The 12,841-nt window shown below is 42.9% G+C and overlaps 1 protein-coding gene across 9 annotated transcripts in view; it reads right to left on the bottom strand.

Annotated features, from left to right (window-relative positions):
• Positions 1–12,838, bottom strand: part of PDHX (pyruvate dehydrogenase complex component X) — a 113,493-nt gene extending 100,655 nt beyond the window's left edge. Inside the window, exon 1 of one of the 9 annotated variants that reach the window (XM_043515870.1) lies at positions 12,495–12,838. In XM_043515870.1, coding sequence (XP_043371805.1) covers positions 12,495–12,648 — 154 coding nt within the window. In that variant the 5' untranslated portion in view covers positions 12,649–12,838. Of the gene's footprint in view, positions 1–7,056; positions 7,263–8,658; positions 11,174–11,198; positions 11,385–11,431; positions 11,900–12,419; positions 12,472–12,494 lie in introns of those variants that run through there. The other 8 variants (XM_043515873.1, XM_038405312.2, XM_043515869.1 and 5 more) reach the window with 8 other exon arrangements.
• Positions 12,839–12,841: the final 3 nt, after the last annotated feature.

Raw genomic sequence — 12,841 nt, 5'->3', positions numbered from 1 at the left:
CCAAGAGGTCATGATCCCTAAAGCACATGAATTGTAAAACTGAGTTGAAGTTATACATGGTTCATGCTCCCAGAAAGTCTGCAGTGCAGAAATATAAATAAATTTGCTCCTGACTTCTATTTCCTAATTAGTTCTCTCTTGTTCCAGATCAGTCATAGAAACTGACCTGTCTTTGCTCAGGTACTTAAATTATTTAACTTTAGCATTTGTAAAGTGAATCCAGAGACTATTCCCGATCAAATTCCGTTTTGTGGCTGTATCATCTACAGTAATTGATAATCTTTCTTTCTGATAACTGCTGGTTCGGGAGTAGTGCTTAGAAAAGTTACTGGTCCTGAGAATATTTGTATTAGTTTACCAAACCCTTTTTATCCTTGAGAATATGTGAAGTAGTGCACCTCACAGCATGGGTCCATGGCTTTGTTTACTCAAATATTTTGACTGTGTTATCATATTATGGACCCCAGAATTAGAAATTATCTCTGTATAAGACTTGCAATATTTCATAAAATACACAAAAAGAAAAGGAGTACTTGTGGCACCTTAGAGACTAACAAATTTATTAGAGCATAAGCTTTCATGAGCTACAGCTCACTTCATCTGATGCATTTGGTGGAAAAAACAGAGGAGAAATTTATATACACACACACAGAGAACATGAAACAATGGGTTTATCATACACACTGTAAGGAGAGTGATCACTTAAGATAAGCCATCACCAGCAGCGGGGGGAGGGGGGGAGGAAGAGGGAAGGAGGAAAACCTTTCATGGTGACAAGCAAGGTAGGCTAATTCCAGCAGTTAAAAAGAATATCATGGAACAGTGGGGGGTGGGGTGGGAGGGAGAAATACCATGGGGAAACAGTTTTACTTTGTGTAATGACTCATCCATTCCCAGTCTCTATTCAAGCCTAAGTTAATTAAATCCTACCTTTGTATTAATAATACCTAGCATTTATGTAGCACTAAGTCCCACCATCAACCTCAGCCTGGACCAGTCCACACAAGAGATCCACTTCCTGGACACTACGGTGCTAATAAGCGATGGTCACATAAACACCACCCTATATCGGAAACCTACTGACCGCTATTCCTACCTACATGCCTCTAGCTTTCATCCAGATCATACCACTCGATCCATTGTCTACAGCCAAGCGCTACGATATAACCGCATTTGCTCCAACCCCTCAGACAGAGACAAACACCTACAAGATCTCTATCATGCATTCCTACAACTACAATACCCTACAATACAATACAATTCCTGCTGAAGTGAAGAAACAGATTGACAGAGCCAGAAGAGTACCCAGAAGTCACCTACTACAGGACAGGCCCAACAAAGAAAATAACAGAACGCCACTAGCCATCACCTTCAGCCCCCAACTAAAACCTCTCCAACGCATCATCAAGGATCTACAATCTATCCTGAAGGACGACCCATCACTCTCACAGATCTTGGGAGACAGGCCAGTCCTTGCTTACAGACAGCCCCCCCAATCTGAAGCAAATACTCACCAGCAACCACACACCACACAACAGAACCACTAACCCAGGAACCTATCCTTGCAACAAAGCCCGTTGCCAACTCTGTCCACATATCTATTCAGGGGATACCATCATAGGGCCTAATCACATCAGCCACACTATCAGAGGCTCGTTCACCTGCGCATCTACCAATGTGATATATGCCATCATGTGCCAGCAATGCCCCTCTGCCATGTACATTGGCCAAACTGGACAGTCTCTACGTAAAAGAATGAATGGACACAAATCAGACGTCAAGAATTATAACATTCAAAAACCAGTTGGAGAACACTTCAATCTCTCTGGTCACTCGATCACAGACCTAAGAGTGGCTATACTTCAACAAAAAAGCTTCAAAAACAGACTCCAACCAGAGACTGCTGAATTGGAATTAATTTGCAAACTGGATACAATTAACTTAGGCTTGAATAGAGACTGGGAATGGATGAGTCATTACACAAAGAAAAACTATTTCCCCATGTTTCAGAGTAGCAGCCGTGTTAGTCTGTATTCGCAAAAAGAAAAAGAGTACTTGTGGCACCTTAGAGTCATGCTTATGCTCTAATAAATTTGTTAGTCTCTAAGGTGCCACAAGTACTCCTTTTCTATTTCCCCATGGTATTTCTCCCTCCCACCCCACCCCCCACTGTTCCTCTGATATTCTTGTTAACTGCTGGAATTAGCCTACCTTGCTTGTCACCATGAAAGGTTTTCCTCCTTTCCCCCCTCCCCCCCCGCTGGTGATGGCTTATCTTAAGTGATCACTCTCCTTACAGTGTGTATGATAAACCCATTGTTTCATGTTCTCTCTGTGTGTGTGTGTGTGTGTGTGTGTGTGTGTGTGTGTGTGTGTGTGTGTGTGTGTGTGTGTGTGTGTAAATCTCTCCTCTGTTTTTTCCACCAAATGCATCCAATGAAGTGAGCTGTAGCTCAGGAAAGCTTATGCTCTAATAAATTTGTTAGTCTCTAAGGTGCCACAAGTACTCCTTTTCTTTTTGCGAATACAGACTAACACGGCTGCTACTCTGAAACCTGTCATAAAATACAGACTTGGTTCCAGTTCTAACAGTCTGTTTTGAGACACTAGCCTCAATTAGTAAATCAAACCTTAAAGGCTGAGAATAAAACATGGTAATAAGAATAATGTGATTTAAAGTTCTTATGTCATGAACATCCAATAATTTAAGTAAGGTTTACCACAACTCAGTTTCCACACAAGCATTTCTTTATTAGTCCAAAGGCCACTTGGTGCTGGCTACTCCCAAAATACAAATATAAGCATATATACCTTAGTAACAAAAATAGTTATTGTATAAGCATTGACCAAATACACACAACCAGATCTGGGCCAGGAGATATTTTCCCATCATGGTGTGGCTCCAGAAGGGCAAGGAAAAGCTTTGACAAAAACCTAGAAAACGTTGCTGCTTTATAACAAACAAGGGATGTCTTTGATGGTTAGTGGACCTTCACTAAAGTAAGCTGAAGCAGTTTAGGGCTGCACTCAAGGATTTGCACTTGCTTTCTTCAAGGATTTCCCCTTATTTCACTTTGCCGCATTTTCCCCCAGCTACTGGACTAAGCATTTCTAACCAGTTATTTACTGCACCTGGTGTCCACTTAACCATGTTTTGTTTATTTCTATAGCTTAGCCCAAACTTTAAATAAGATAACACCGGTATTTCCAGGTTCCACTATGAGTTTAACACAAACAAACCACATTTCTCATGAGTTTATTCTTTTTGGTTACATGCTTCAGGCCTATCATTCATGTTAAAATCCAAACAATTTTAAACCATTTAAAATGCCTAATGTGGGCCTATACAAAAAGTAATGAGTGGACACACATCACAGAAAAGCAGAGTCTCTAGCTTTCCAGTGATATATAGCATTCATTTCTAGCCATGGTGGATCAAAAATACCAGATGTTAAGCCTGGTCTACACTTAAAACTTATACTGGCATAATGTTGTTAGTTAGGGGTGTCATTTTTTTTTAAAGCTACTATATTATAAGCCTAGTATAGATGCACTTATACCAAAATAAAAGTGTTTTTGCCAGTGTAGCTTATGTCTCTCACAGAACTTTCTAGCATCACTAGGAACAGGACAACCCTTATGAAAAGCTGGTTGGGAGCAGGGGAGGAGCTGGCAGGTCCTGAACTCACTAACCACTCCTTATACCCTTGTATAACACCACCACCACTGCACTTTTACCAGATTTTTCATCTGGAAACACAAAGTGTTTTGCACAGGTGGGTTTAAGTATTATCTTCATACTACAGATGGAGAAACAGAGGTCCAGATCCTCAAAGGACACAGGCATTGCTCTGCTCAGCATTGCAATACCTAACCCCTAGACGCCAGCTGTCTAGTGGAATCCTCAGTCCTTGCCAGGAGCAGGAGGCCCAGGAAAGGAGAGGAGCTTGGGTGTCTAAGCAACTGCCAGTTGGGATTAGAACTCAGGAGTTCTTGGCTCCCAGTTCCATGCCCCGTCCACCAGACCATCACTGATATTTTTATAGCCATCTACTGTTTATTTAGGGCCACTTCTAAATCTACCACCAATTATATTTAGAGAATCAATTTAAAATGTTTTTAAACACAAACCAATTGCTAACTTGAAACCATCACTGAGGCCCTAACACTTCCATGTTTGGTGACCATTTTAACAGTTATGTTCCTTCCAGACATAAGATTTAATTTAATGGATTTGAAAAATCCTGTGGCTTTGCACTGCATGTTATCTTCCAAAGCACTGGTCAGAACTTCTATGCTCACTGCTTATTATTGTTTCACCTGCCTTGACATGGGTACAGCAAGCGCTCTGTCAAAATAGAAAAGCTGCAATGAACTAGAGATACAAGTGCCTCAGCATCCTCAGCTGAAATGCTATTTCATAGCTTCCTACAACATTACCCAGTCAGTTGTAAAGAAAAAATTTAGTACTCTTCTATATCAGTGCAAACATAACACAGCAATAGCTGAGATATATTAAAAAACTAGAGTGAAGTACTACATTAGGGGACCATTTTCTTCTCTCTGTGGAAAAAAAATGCACCAGTGTCTTCACTCATCAGGGTTCTAGCCCTATACTGCATTTAATGTGCAGCCCTACAGAGTTTTAGAATGCCCATTACCTGTTCATATATAAATGTAGTACAAACCAATTTGCTGCTATTATGAAGCAGATCTAAGCTTCATTACTTTGACTAATCTACATATGGCATTCCTGGAATTTCATATCAAATCTCTGCTTATGGGAGCACATTATGTGAACCAAAGAGCTATAGTAGCGGGTTGTATCAATGCCAGAATAAATTACCCAGTCATATTTCACTTCAGCTCCTCTCTCTCTCTCCCCCCCTCCCCCACACACTGCACATCTTCTATATTCCACTAGGGTCAGATACAGCTCATTCCCTTAATACTAGTGTTCATTAAAATAACATTGCTCAAGCCACTCTAAAGATAACACACTTGCACCATCTGCAGGTTAGACAAAATACAGATACTATGGCACATGTACCTCAGGAAACATTATAGCAAGGCTAAAGGCAAGAAATGTTAATACTGTAATTACAGATTATAATGAGAAAGTGTGCTTCTCTTAGGGTACTTCTACACTACCCACCGGATCGACAGGTAGCGTTCGATCTATCAGGGATCGATTTTATCACATCTAGTGTAGACGCGATAAATCGATCCCCTATCGTTCTGCCGTCGACTCATGTACTCCACTGCAGCGAGGGGCAGAAGCAGAGTCGACGGGGGAGCGGCGGCAGTCGACCCCGCGCCGTGAGGACACAAGGTAAGTCGACCAAAGATATGCAACTTGGGCTACGAGAATAGCATAGCTGAAGTCAAGTCAATCCCCCCGTCCAGTGTAGACCAGGCTTTAGATTGGTACAAAACGGGTACTATTTGAATTAGTCCATTTTTGTTCTAGAACCTGTTTTAAGAAGTCTTCAGTTGTCATGGATATAACAGGAAAATCTTTAAATAGAAAAAGTTATCACAAACATTATTTAAAATTCTAGTCTGACTTTAAAGGGCCTATGATATGTGATGAGGTGTAAAGGCACAGAAGAAATGGATGTTGTGACTCCCTAACCAGCACTCGCTGACTATCTGCAGACAGATGTTTGATCACAAGGTACTGGCTCTCCTCCTTTCCTATTGCCTAGTCACATTAACAGACAACTGAAAAAAAGCATTACCTTCCCACATGACATCCCTTTGGAACTGCAATAATAGCTTATCTGTCCATAGGATTGCCAGGTGTCCAGTTTTCAACCAGAACGCCTGATCGAAAAGGGACTCTGGTGGCCCCAGTTGGCACTGCTGACCAGGCCGTTAAAAGTCTGGTTGGTGGCTCAGCCTGGGCCGGGGCTAAGGATCTGCCCTGACTCCATGCAGCTCCCAGAAGTGGCCAGCATGTCCCTGCAGCCACTAGGCATAGTGACAGCCTGGGAGGCTCTGCACACTGCCCTTGCCCCTAGTGCCAGCTAAGCAGGTCCCATTGGCTGGGAACCACAACCAATGGGAGCTGCAGGGGAGCACCCGAGGGCACAAGGGCAGCACATGGAGCCTCCCTGACCGCCCTGCACCTAGGGGCTGCAGGGACCTGGCAGCCACTTCCTGGGAGCTGCGGTAAGCACCGCCAGGACCCCGCATCCCCTCCTGCACCCCAAAAGTAATCTACTCCAATCTCTTGCACTGAAGCAGGAGCAAGAATACCTAGATCTTCCCTGACAGGTGTTTGTCTAACCTGTTCTTAAAAATCTCCAATGATGGGGATTCCACAATTTCCCCTGGAAGTCTATTCCAATCATTCACTATCTCTATTGTTGATAACGGTTTCCTAATATTTAATCTAAAATTGCCCTTGCTGCAGATTAATCCCATTACTACTGTTCAGTGGACATGGAGAACAATTGGTCACAGTCCTCTTTATAACAGCCCTTAACATATTTGAAGACTTATCAGAACCTCCTCAGTCTTCTTTTCTCAAGATTAAAAATGCCCTGATTTGTTTTGAAACTTTCCTCCTAGGTCAGGTTTACTAAACCTTTTATCATTTTTGTTGCTTTCCTCTGGATTCTCTCAATTTGTCCACATCCAGAAATGAACACAGTATTCCAGCTGAAGCCTCGCCAGTGTAGGGGACAGCAGACAATTACCTCCAGTATCTTACATATAACTCTCCTGTTCATACACTCCAGGATGACATTAGCTTCTCTTGCAACTGCATCACACTGCTGATTCGTATCCAATTTGTGATACACTATAACCTCCAGATCCTTTTCAGCAGTACTACAGTAGAACCTCAAAGATACGAACACCAGAGTTACGGACTGACCGGTCAACCAGACACCGTGTGAAACTGCAAATTACTAATCAGGCAGCAGCGGAGTCAAAAAATAAAAATAAAAAAAGCAAATATTGTATATTGTACTGTGCCTGTATTGCATCTCAAAGGTAGGCACATCTGGGCTGCCTGTCCCCACTCCCATCTGCAGGGCAGCCACTTACATCTAAGAATGAAGACGCTGGGGCTGCCAGCTCAAGGCAGCCGCAGAGTAGGAGCCACTCAGACACTAGCAGCCTGTCAGCTGCACACCAGCCACACTCTGGTTTCCAGCAGCCTTGCTTACTACTTTCAGAGTGACCGCAACACACTTCCAGTCCCGGATTGCTCCCAAAAACCTGTGTTCTGCACTACCCAGCCGTCTCCTGGGCAGTTCAGATATTAGAGGTCCATTATGCCTGTAAGGGGTCAATGTACAACAGTTTTCTACTTTAATTGGAGTTACCAAACAATTCAGTTTAAACACAACACTAATTAGTTCTGACTACAGAATAAAAAGTGTATTATACTACAAAGAGATAAGTTTTAAGTGAGTACACAGCATTAAAATCAGAAATGGCTACAAGAGAAATACAGATAAAATGTTTCCTAGTAGGTAAGACCCAACTTAAATTAGACTTGATTCAAGATAAAATTCTTACCACGTTCCCAGCAACATAGCTGACCAAATTCTCAAGTCAGAATCTGCCTTGAAAGTCCAAAGGGCTGGTTCCTTTTTCTTTTTAAGTGAAAGTTGAGTGAGAGAGAGAAAGAAAGAATCCCTGGGGTGTTTTTACCCCTCACTTTTATAGTCCAGTCCCCTTTGAAGTGGTTTTATCTAAGGATTACCCCTCAAAGAAAAGTTTATTCAAACAGTAAAGAAGGTGATGTGTAGTCTGGTCATGAAGGTGCTCTCCTGCTCTTTCTTCTCCTTTGTATATGTTGAAGTGCAGATTTGCCTTGTCTCCCTCTTGCTGTCTCAAAGACCTTATTTACTATGTATATGTAAACTGAGGTAAACACACATTCCTTTAAGATAGCCCCAATTAGGCAGGAGTGGTTAAGTAGGTCTATGTGGGTTTGAACATGTGCTATCAACATCATACAGGGGGAAAGTTATAACTTCACATATAGTGTGGTTGCATACATTTCACCATGACATTATTGACCAGCAAGTTACTATTCACTCACAAGGCATATTTTGTACAAAGATTATTACAGTTGTATATAGGGTGTGAATACAGGGGAGCATTGGGTCACACCCACCTTCTAGTAATTTCATCTAGGCCACATTTCCCTGATTCACGTATGAGAATGTCATGTGGGACTATGTCAAAAGCCTTACTAAAAATCAAGATATCTCACATCTACTGCTTCTCCCCTACTAACCAGGCCAATAAACCTGTCAAAGAAGAAAATTAGGTTGCTTTGGCATGGCATTTTATTCTTGACAAATCCATGTTGATTAATACATATAATCCTATTATCCTTTAGGTGCTTACAAACTGATTAATAATTTGTTCCAGTAACTTTCCAGATATCAAAGTTAGACTGACTGGTCTATAATACTCCTTTTTAAAGGGAGGCACTATGTTTTCCCTTCCCAAGTCTTCTGGGAACTCCTCTGTCCTAAATGGGAGCACACTTCTTTGTAAGTATACATGAAAGTTGATGAACTAGGGCATTAAACATTGAACATCACATCACAACAATTCTTAACAACAGAAAACACATTTACAAAGTATTACTAATAGGTTACAGTGTATTTTTATAAGTTTAAAACTCACCCAGGCTTGAACACATCCAAGACACCTACTAACCAGAGACTGATATGCCAGGTGAGAGAAGGACACTACCAATGAGGATGAGAAATAACATCCTGGTAAGAAACCCATAGTTCCTGGGAAGGGGGAGGAATATAGCCTATCAAAGTACTGCCTCTTGACCCTCCTTGGGGTTCCTTCCCATCGTTTTCTGGCTAGTAGGTGTGTCATAAATGTGAAAGTCTTCTTTCCACCTTATATACAGAATTCTCTTCTTCCCCATGGTCTATTGTTGGGTCTTCCTTGCCAGTGAATAGTCCCATTATCTGCCTGTAGGGTGGCTTGTAGCTTTCCTAAGTATCAGAGTCAAAGTGACATGATTCTTGTCAGTTTTACCACTGACCTCCCCAAAACATACCAGAGTCTCATCACATTTTCTCTGCTACTACTTGAGAAGCTACAAGCTGCAACGCAGCAGCAGTTGTACACATGTAGAATCAAGTAGACAGGAATACTACCTTTGCAACCATAAGGGATAGAAACCTAATAATTTTTTTAAAATGAAAACTTGCGTTCTGCAGAAATTGATGACTGAGAGAACTCTGACAGAACAGTCCAGAAGGGAAATAAATACTCCTTCTTGTTTTAGTAATTTTCACTGTATTAAAAAATAATCCACTCACTGGTGGCAAGAACATGAGCTGATTTTAGAACAGTTAGAGCAAGGGAATGGGAGTCGTGGCCCTGTTTTTGTTCTACTAATAACTTGGTAAGAGACATCAGGCAAATTACTTTGTTTCCTCTGTGCTTCATTGCTCCAGTGTCTCAACAAAGAGGTAAAATAGAGATACTGCTACTTATCCTTATCACAAGAGAATATGAGATTTAATCTAAAATTGAGTTCTATAAATGACAGAGTTTTGAGATCCTTTGATGAAAGGTGCTATTGTAAGTGCAAAACACAGGTCTTGGCAAATGAAAAAAGACAAAGGTAGAAAGACTTGTTTGTAGAAAGCTATTTTAAAATGCAATTTGAAAACTATATATTAATCTGAGCTCTTATTTAAGAAAATCCTTGCATGTGGTTTGAAATAAAAAAAATATTCATTTTACCACAGAATTGACAGACATACACTTCAGAAAATGAGAGATGTCAGAAAAAAGGTTCAAACCTCAACAGAAACATGCATTACCCCTCTCCCGCCCACACAACAAAAAATTAAATGCTGTCATTAAGGCAAGCAATATAGCAAATAGGACTAGAACCAGGAATCCTTAATCAGGCAAAAAACACCGAACTGAAGTTTTGCCTAGGTAAGGACTGCAGAATAAAGTCTATAGGGATAATCAGAAATAAATTAAATTAAACGCATAGATCTAAAAAGCTCCAAGTGGCTTCGCTGTGACTCTCCCACTCCTATTTAAATAAGCAGCCCCCATCACAGCTGTCTCAATTCCTTTCCACTTCCTCAGTTATTGCACCCATCCCCTTTATTCCCTGATCACTCAGCGATTTTCACTTAATTTGTCCTTTTCTAATCAGAGTGCTCAGTTCATTAGATGTCTCACTGAACAGGTATTTTAAAAAAAATAGGTATCCTGTTAAAAAAACCCAGCACCTACACTTACCAGAATTTCAAGAACTAATTAAGGAGTCTCAAACAGCAACTCCAATGTTACAGAATTTGGGGGAAGAGGGTTTAAATAACAAAATATTTAGAAATTCTGAAGTTGTTTCAGTTTCACGGTGGTCTAAAGGCATCATTTTTTGGCAAAATTTCACTGTTTTTATTGAAATGGTCACTTTCCATGAAAATTTTAGCAAAACCCAAAATATTTCAATAACATTGACAATTTTGCAAATATTTTTAGTTCATAAAGATGAAAAATTTCATTCAAAACATTTCAACCAATGTCATCTCTAATCTACAGACTCCTCCTCCTGCAGTACTGCTAGAAATCTTCCCAATAATTACTACCAGGTTTAAACGATGTTCATTTTAGCTGTAGACCAAACTCTGGCTCAGAGAGACAGAGAGCAAATTCTGGAGTCAGGAATCCTCTCTTCAGAATGAAAGGTTGCTTCCATTTTAAGTCCTACATTTGACCTTGTAACTTGCACAGAATGCCTTCTTTTGTTTTACAGATTTTCAGACTTAATCTTACACTAAAAAGATGTTTTTTGTCAGGAGCCAGGAGCAGAAAAATGGATGGAGGTAAATCACAGAAGGAATTTGGGAATTAGAGGACTTTGAGAAAGTACAGCTTTAGTTCTTGAAGACAGTTCTAAGTATTCTTTGGCCATTCAACTCAAAAGCAGCCACAATGATTTAGAAAATAGTCTTAAACCCGTTTGCCATACACTTTGTCCTTTAGACACCAAGCTTGGTGCCATACCACCATCTTCCTTTCTCCCCAGGCCTTACATCCTTCATCCTATTTCCACTAGCCAAACAGAGCATCGCTATCCACCCCCTTCATTCCCTTCCACTGGCTAATCATAAAGTCCACTCTGCTTCTCCCCCACGCCAAGCCTCCACACCCCAACATTACTCTCCACTCACTTCAGCAGGTGAACCCTCCCCATGGACCCTCTCCCCTGTCCAGATCACCTACTCACCATCATACCCAGCTTGCAGAGATACTCTGCCCTAACCACAAGCTCCTCGCAGACACCTGGCCTCTGTCATTACCATCCCCTTTCCTTGCCCCTGGAAATCAGTGCTGTCCCCCACCCAGCTGCAGCACAGGCAGACAACTAAGAACTACCTGTTTGTGACTGAGGCCAAATACTCACCCAGCAGCTCGTGGGTCCTGTGCAGAAGCCTCCAGCCTCCTCCAAGGCGGAGGGAAGCACAAGCCCCCGCGACTAGCCTCCCACCCAAGAGTAGTTTGACCATCCCTTTGCTGCGGCAGCTCAGCCATACGGAGGCTGCCATCTTGCTCTCCTCCCACCCAAGGCCAGGGCTGTCCAACTCACTGCCCGAGAAAAAAAGATACCCCTCCTCCCTCCCGGCACACACAACAGCTGCCCCACCCCTAAGGGTCTCGACACACATACGCACCCCCTTGCAGCCAGGGCTAAAGCGTGCTCCGTTATGGGGGAACCCGCTACCCCGCCTTCCCCGCATACAGATGGAGCAGGACTAGCTACCTCCCTGCCCAAAGACACACACTTCAATTCAAACCCCGTTCTCATCAAAGCAAGCCAGAAAAGCGTGGTCGTTTGTGTCGAGCATCTGGCTAGGGCAGGGCTTCACGGGGGGTGTAGGATTTGATTTCCCCATAATACCCGTCTTGTTTCAAAAAAAGAAAAGGAGTACCGGTGGCACCTTAGAGACTAACAAATTTATTAGAGCATAAGCTTTCGTGAGCTACAGCTCACTTCATCGGATGCATTTGGTGGAAAAAACAGAGGGGATGCATCCGATGAAGTGAGCTGTAGCTCACGAAAGCTTATGCTCTAATAAATTTGTTAGTCTCTAAGGTGCCACCGGTACTCCTTTTCTTTTTGCGAATACAGACTAACACGGCTGCTACTCTGAAACCCGTCTTGTTTCAGTATCGCCAAACCTGCGCGTTCAAAAATCATCGGTCAGAGCCCCCAAAATAATGTGATTAAGCTAGAGAACATGCTTTTTTCAAATAAGCAATTTGGGGTTTGTGTGCTATCCGGTGTATGAGCCGAGAGGGTTCCCCTGGATCCCGTGTTCAATCTGTCCTTCGCCGTGAAAAAAACTTTTTTTTTTTTGTTTTTTTTTAAAAACGACAAGCGAGATTCACACCTAACAACCAGCACCTAACTCCAGGAGCCGGGGATTTAAAGCGAAACCCATGGTACCGTCACAAGCGTTGGCAACCGTGGTTGGTACTTTGCGCCGTGGCCCCACCGCACGAAGCGGGGTCCGTGGAGGATCCCGCCCAGGAGCCGGGTCTAAGACGCGAGACAACGGCTGGACATGACAGACCGGGGCCTGCGTCCGCCAGTCGGGATGCACCGGTGCCCGGGCGCATCACCCCGGTCTCCGCCTAGGTCAGGCCCCCGCTGTCCGGGCAGGCAGATACTCCGGCCACGGGTCTTTCCTCTCCCCTGCCCGGCGTGTCGGCCGCTAGAGGAGGAAGCGTCTCGCCCCCCGCTCTGCGCCGGGCCCGGGCCTGGGGCCGCCTCAGCCACTCGGAGTCTGGGCTGGGCGAGAGCCGGCCTCAG

The sequence above is a fragment of the Dermochelys coriacea genome, chromosome 6 (genome assembly GCF_009764565.3).
Source record: "Dermochelys coriacea isolate rDerCor1 chromosome 6, rDerCor1.pri.v4, whole genome shotgun sequence".
Classification (NCBI taxonomy): domain Eukaryota; kingdom Metazoa; phylum Chordata; order Testudines; family Dermochelyidae; genus Dermochelys; species Dermochelys coriacea.
The sequence above is the reverse complement of the archived record's forward strand: the minus strand, read 5'-3'. Positions and strand labels throughout refer to the sequence as shown.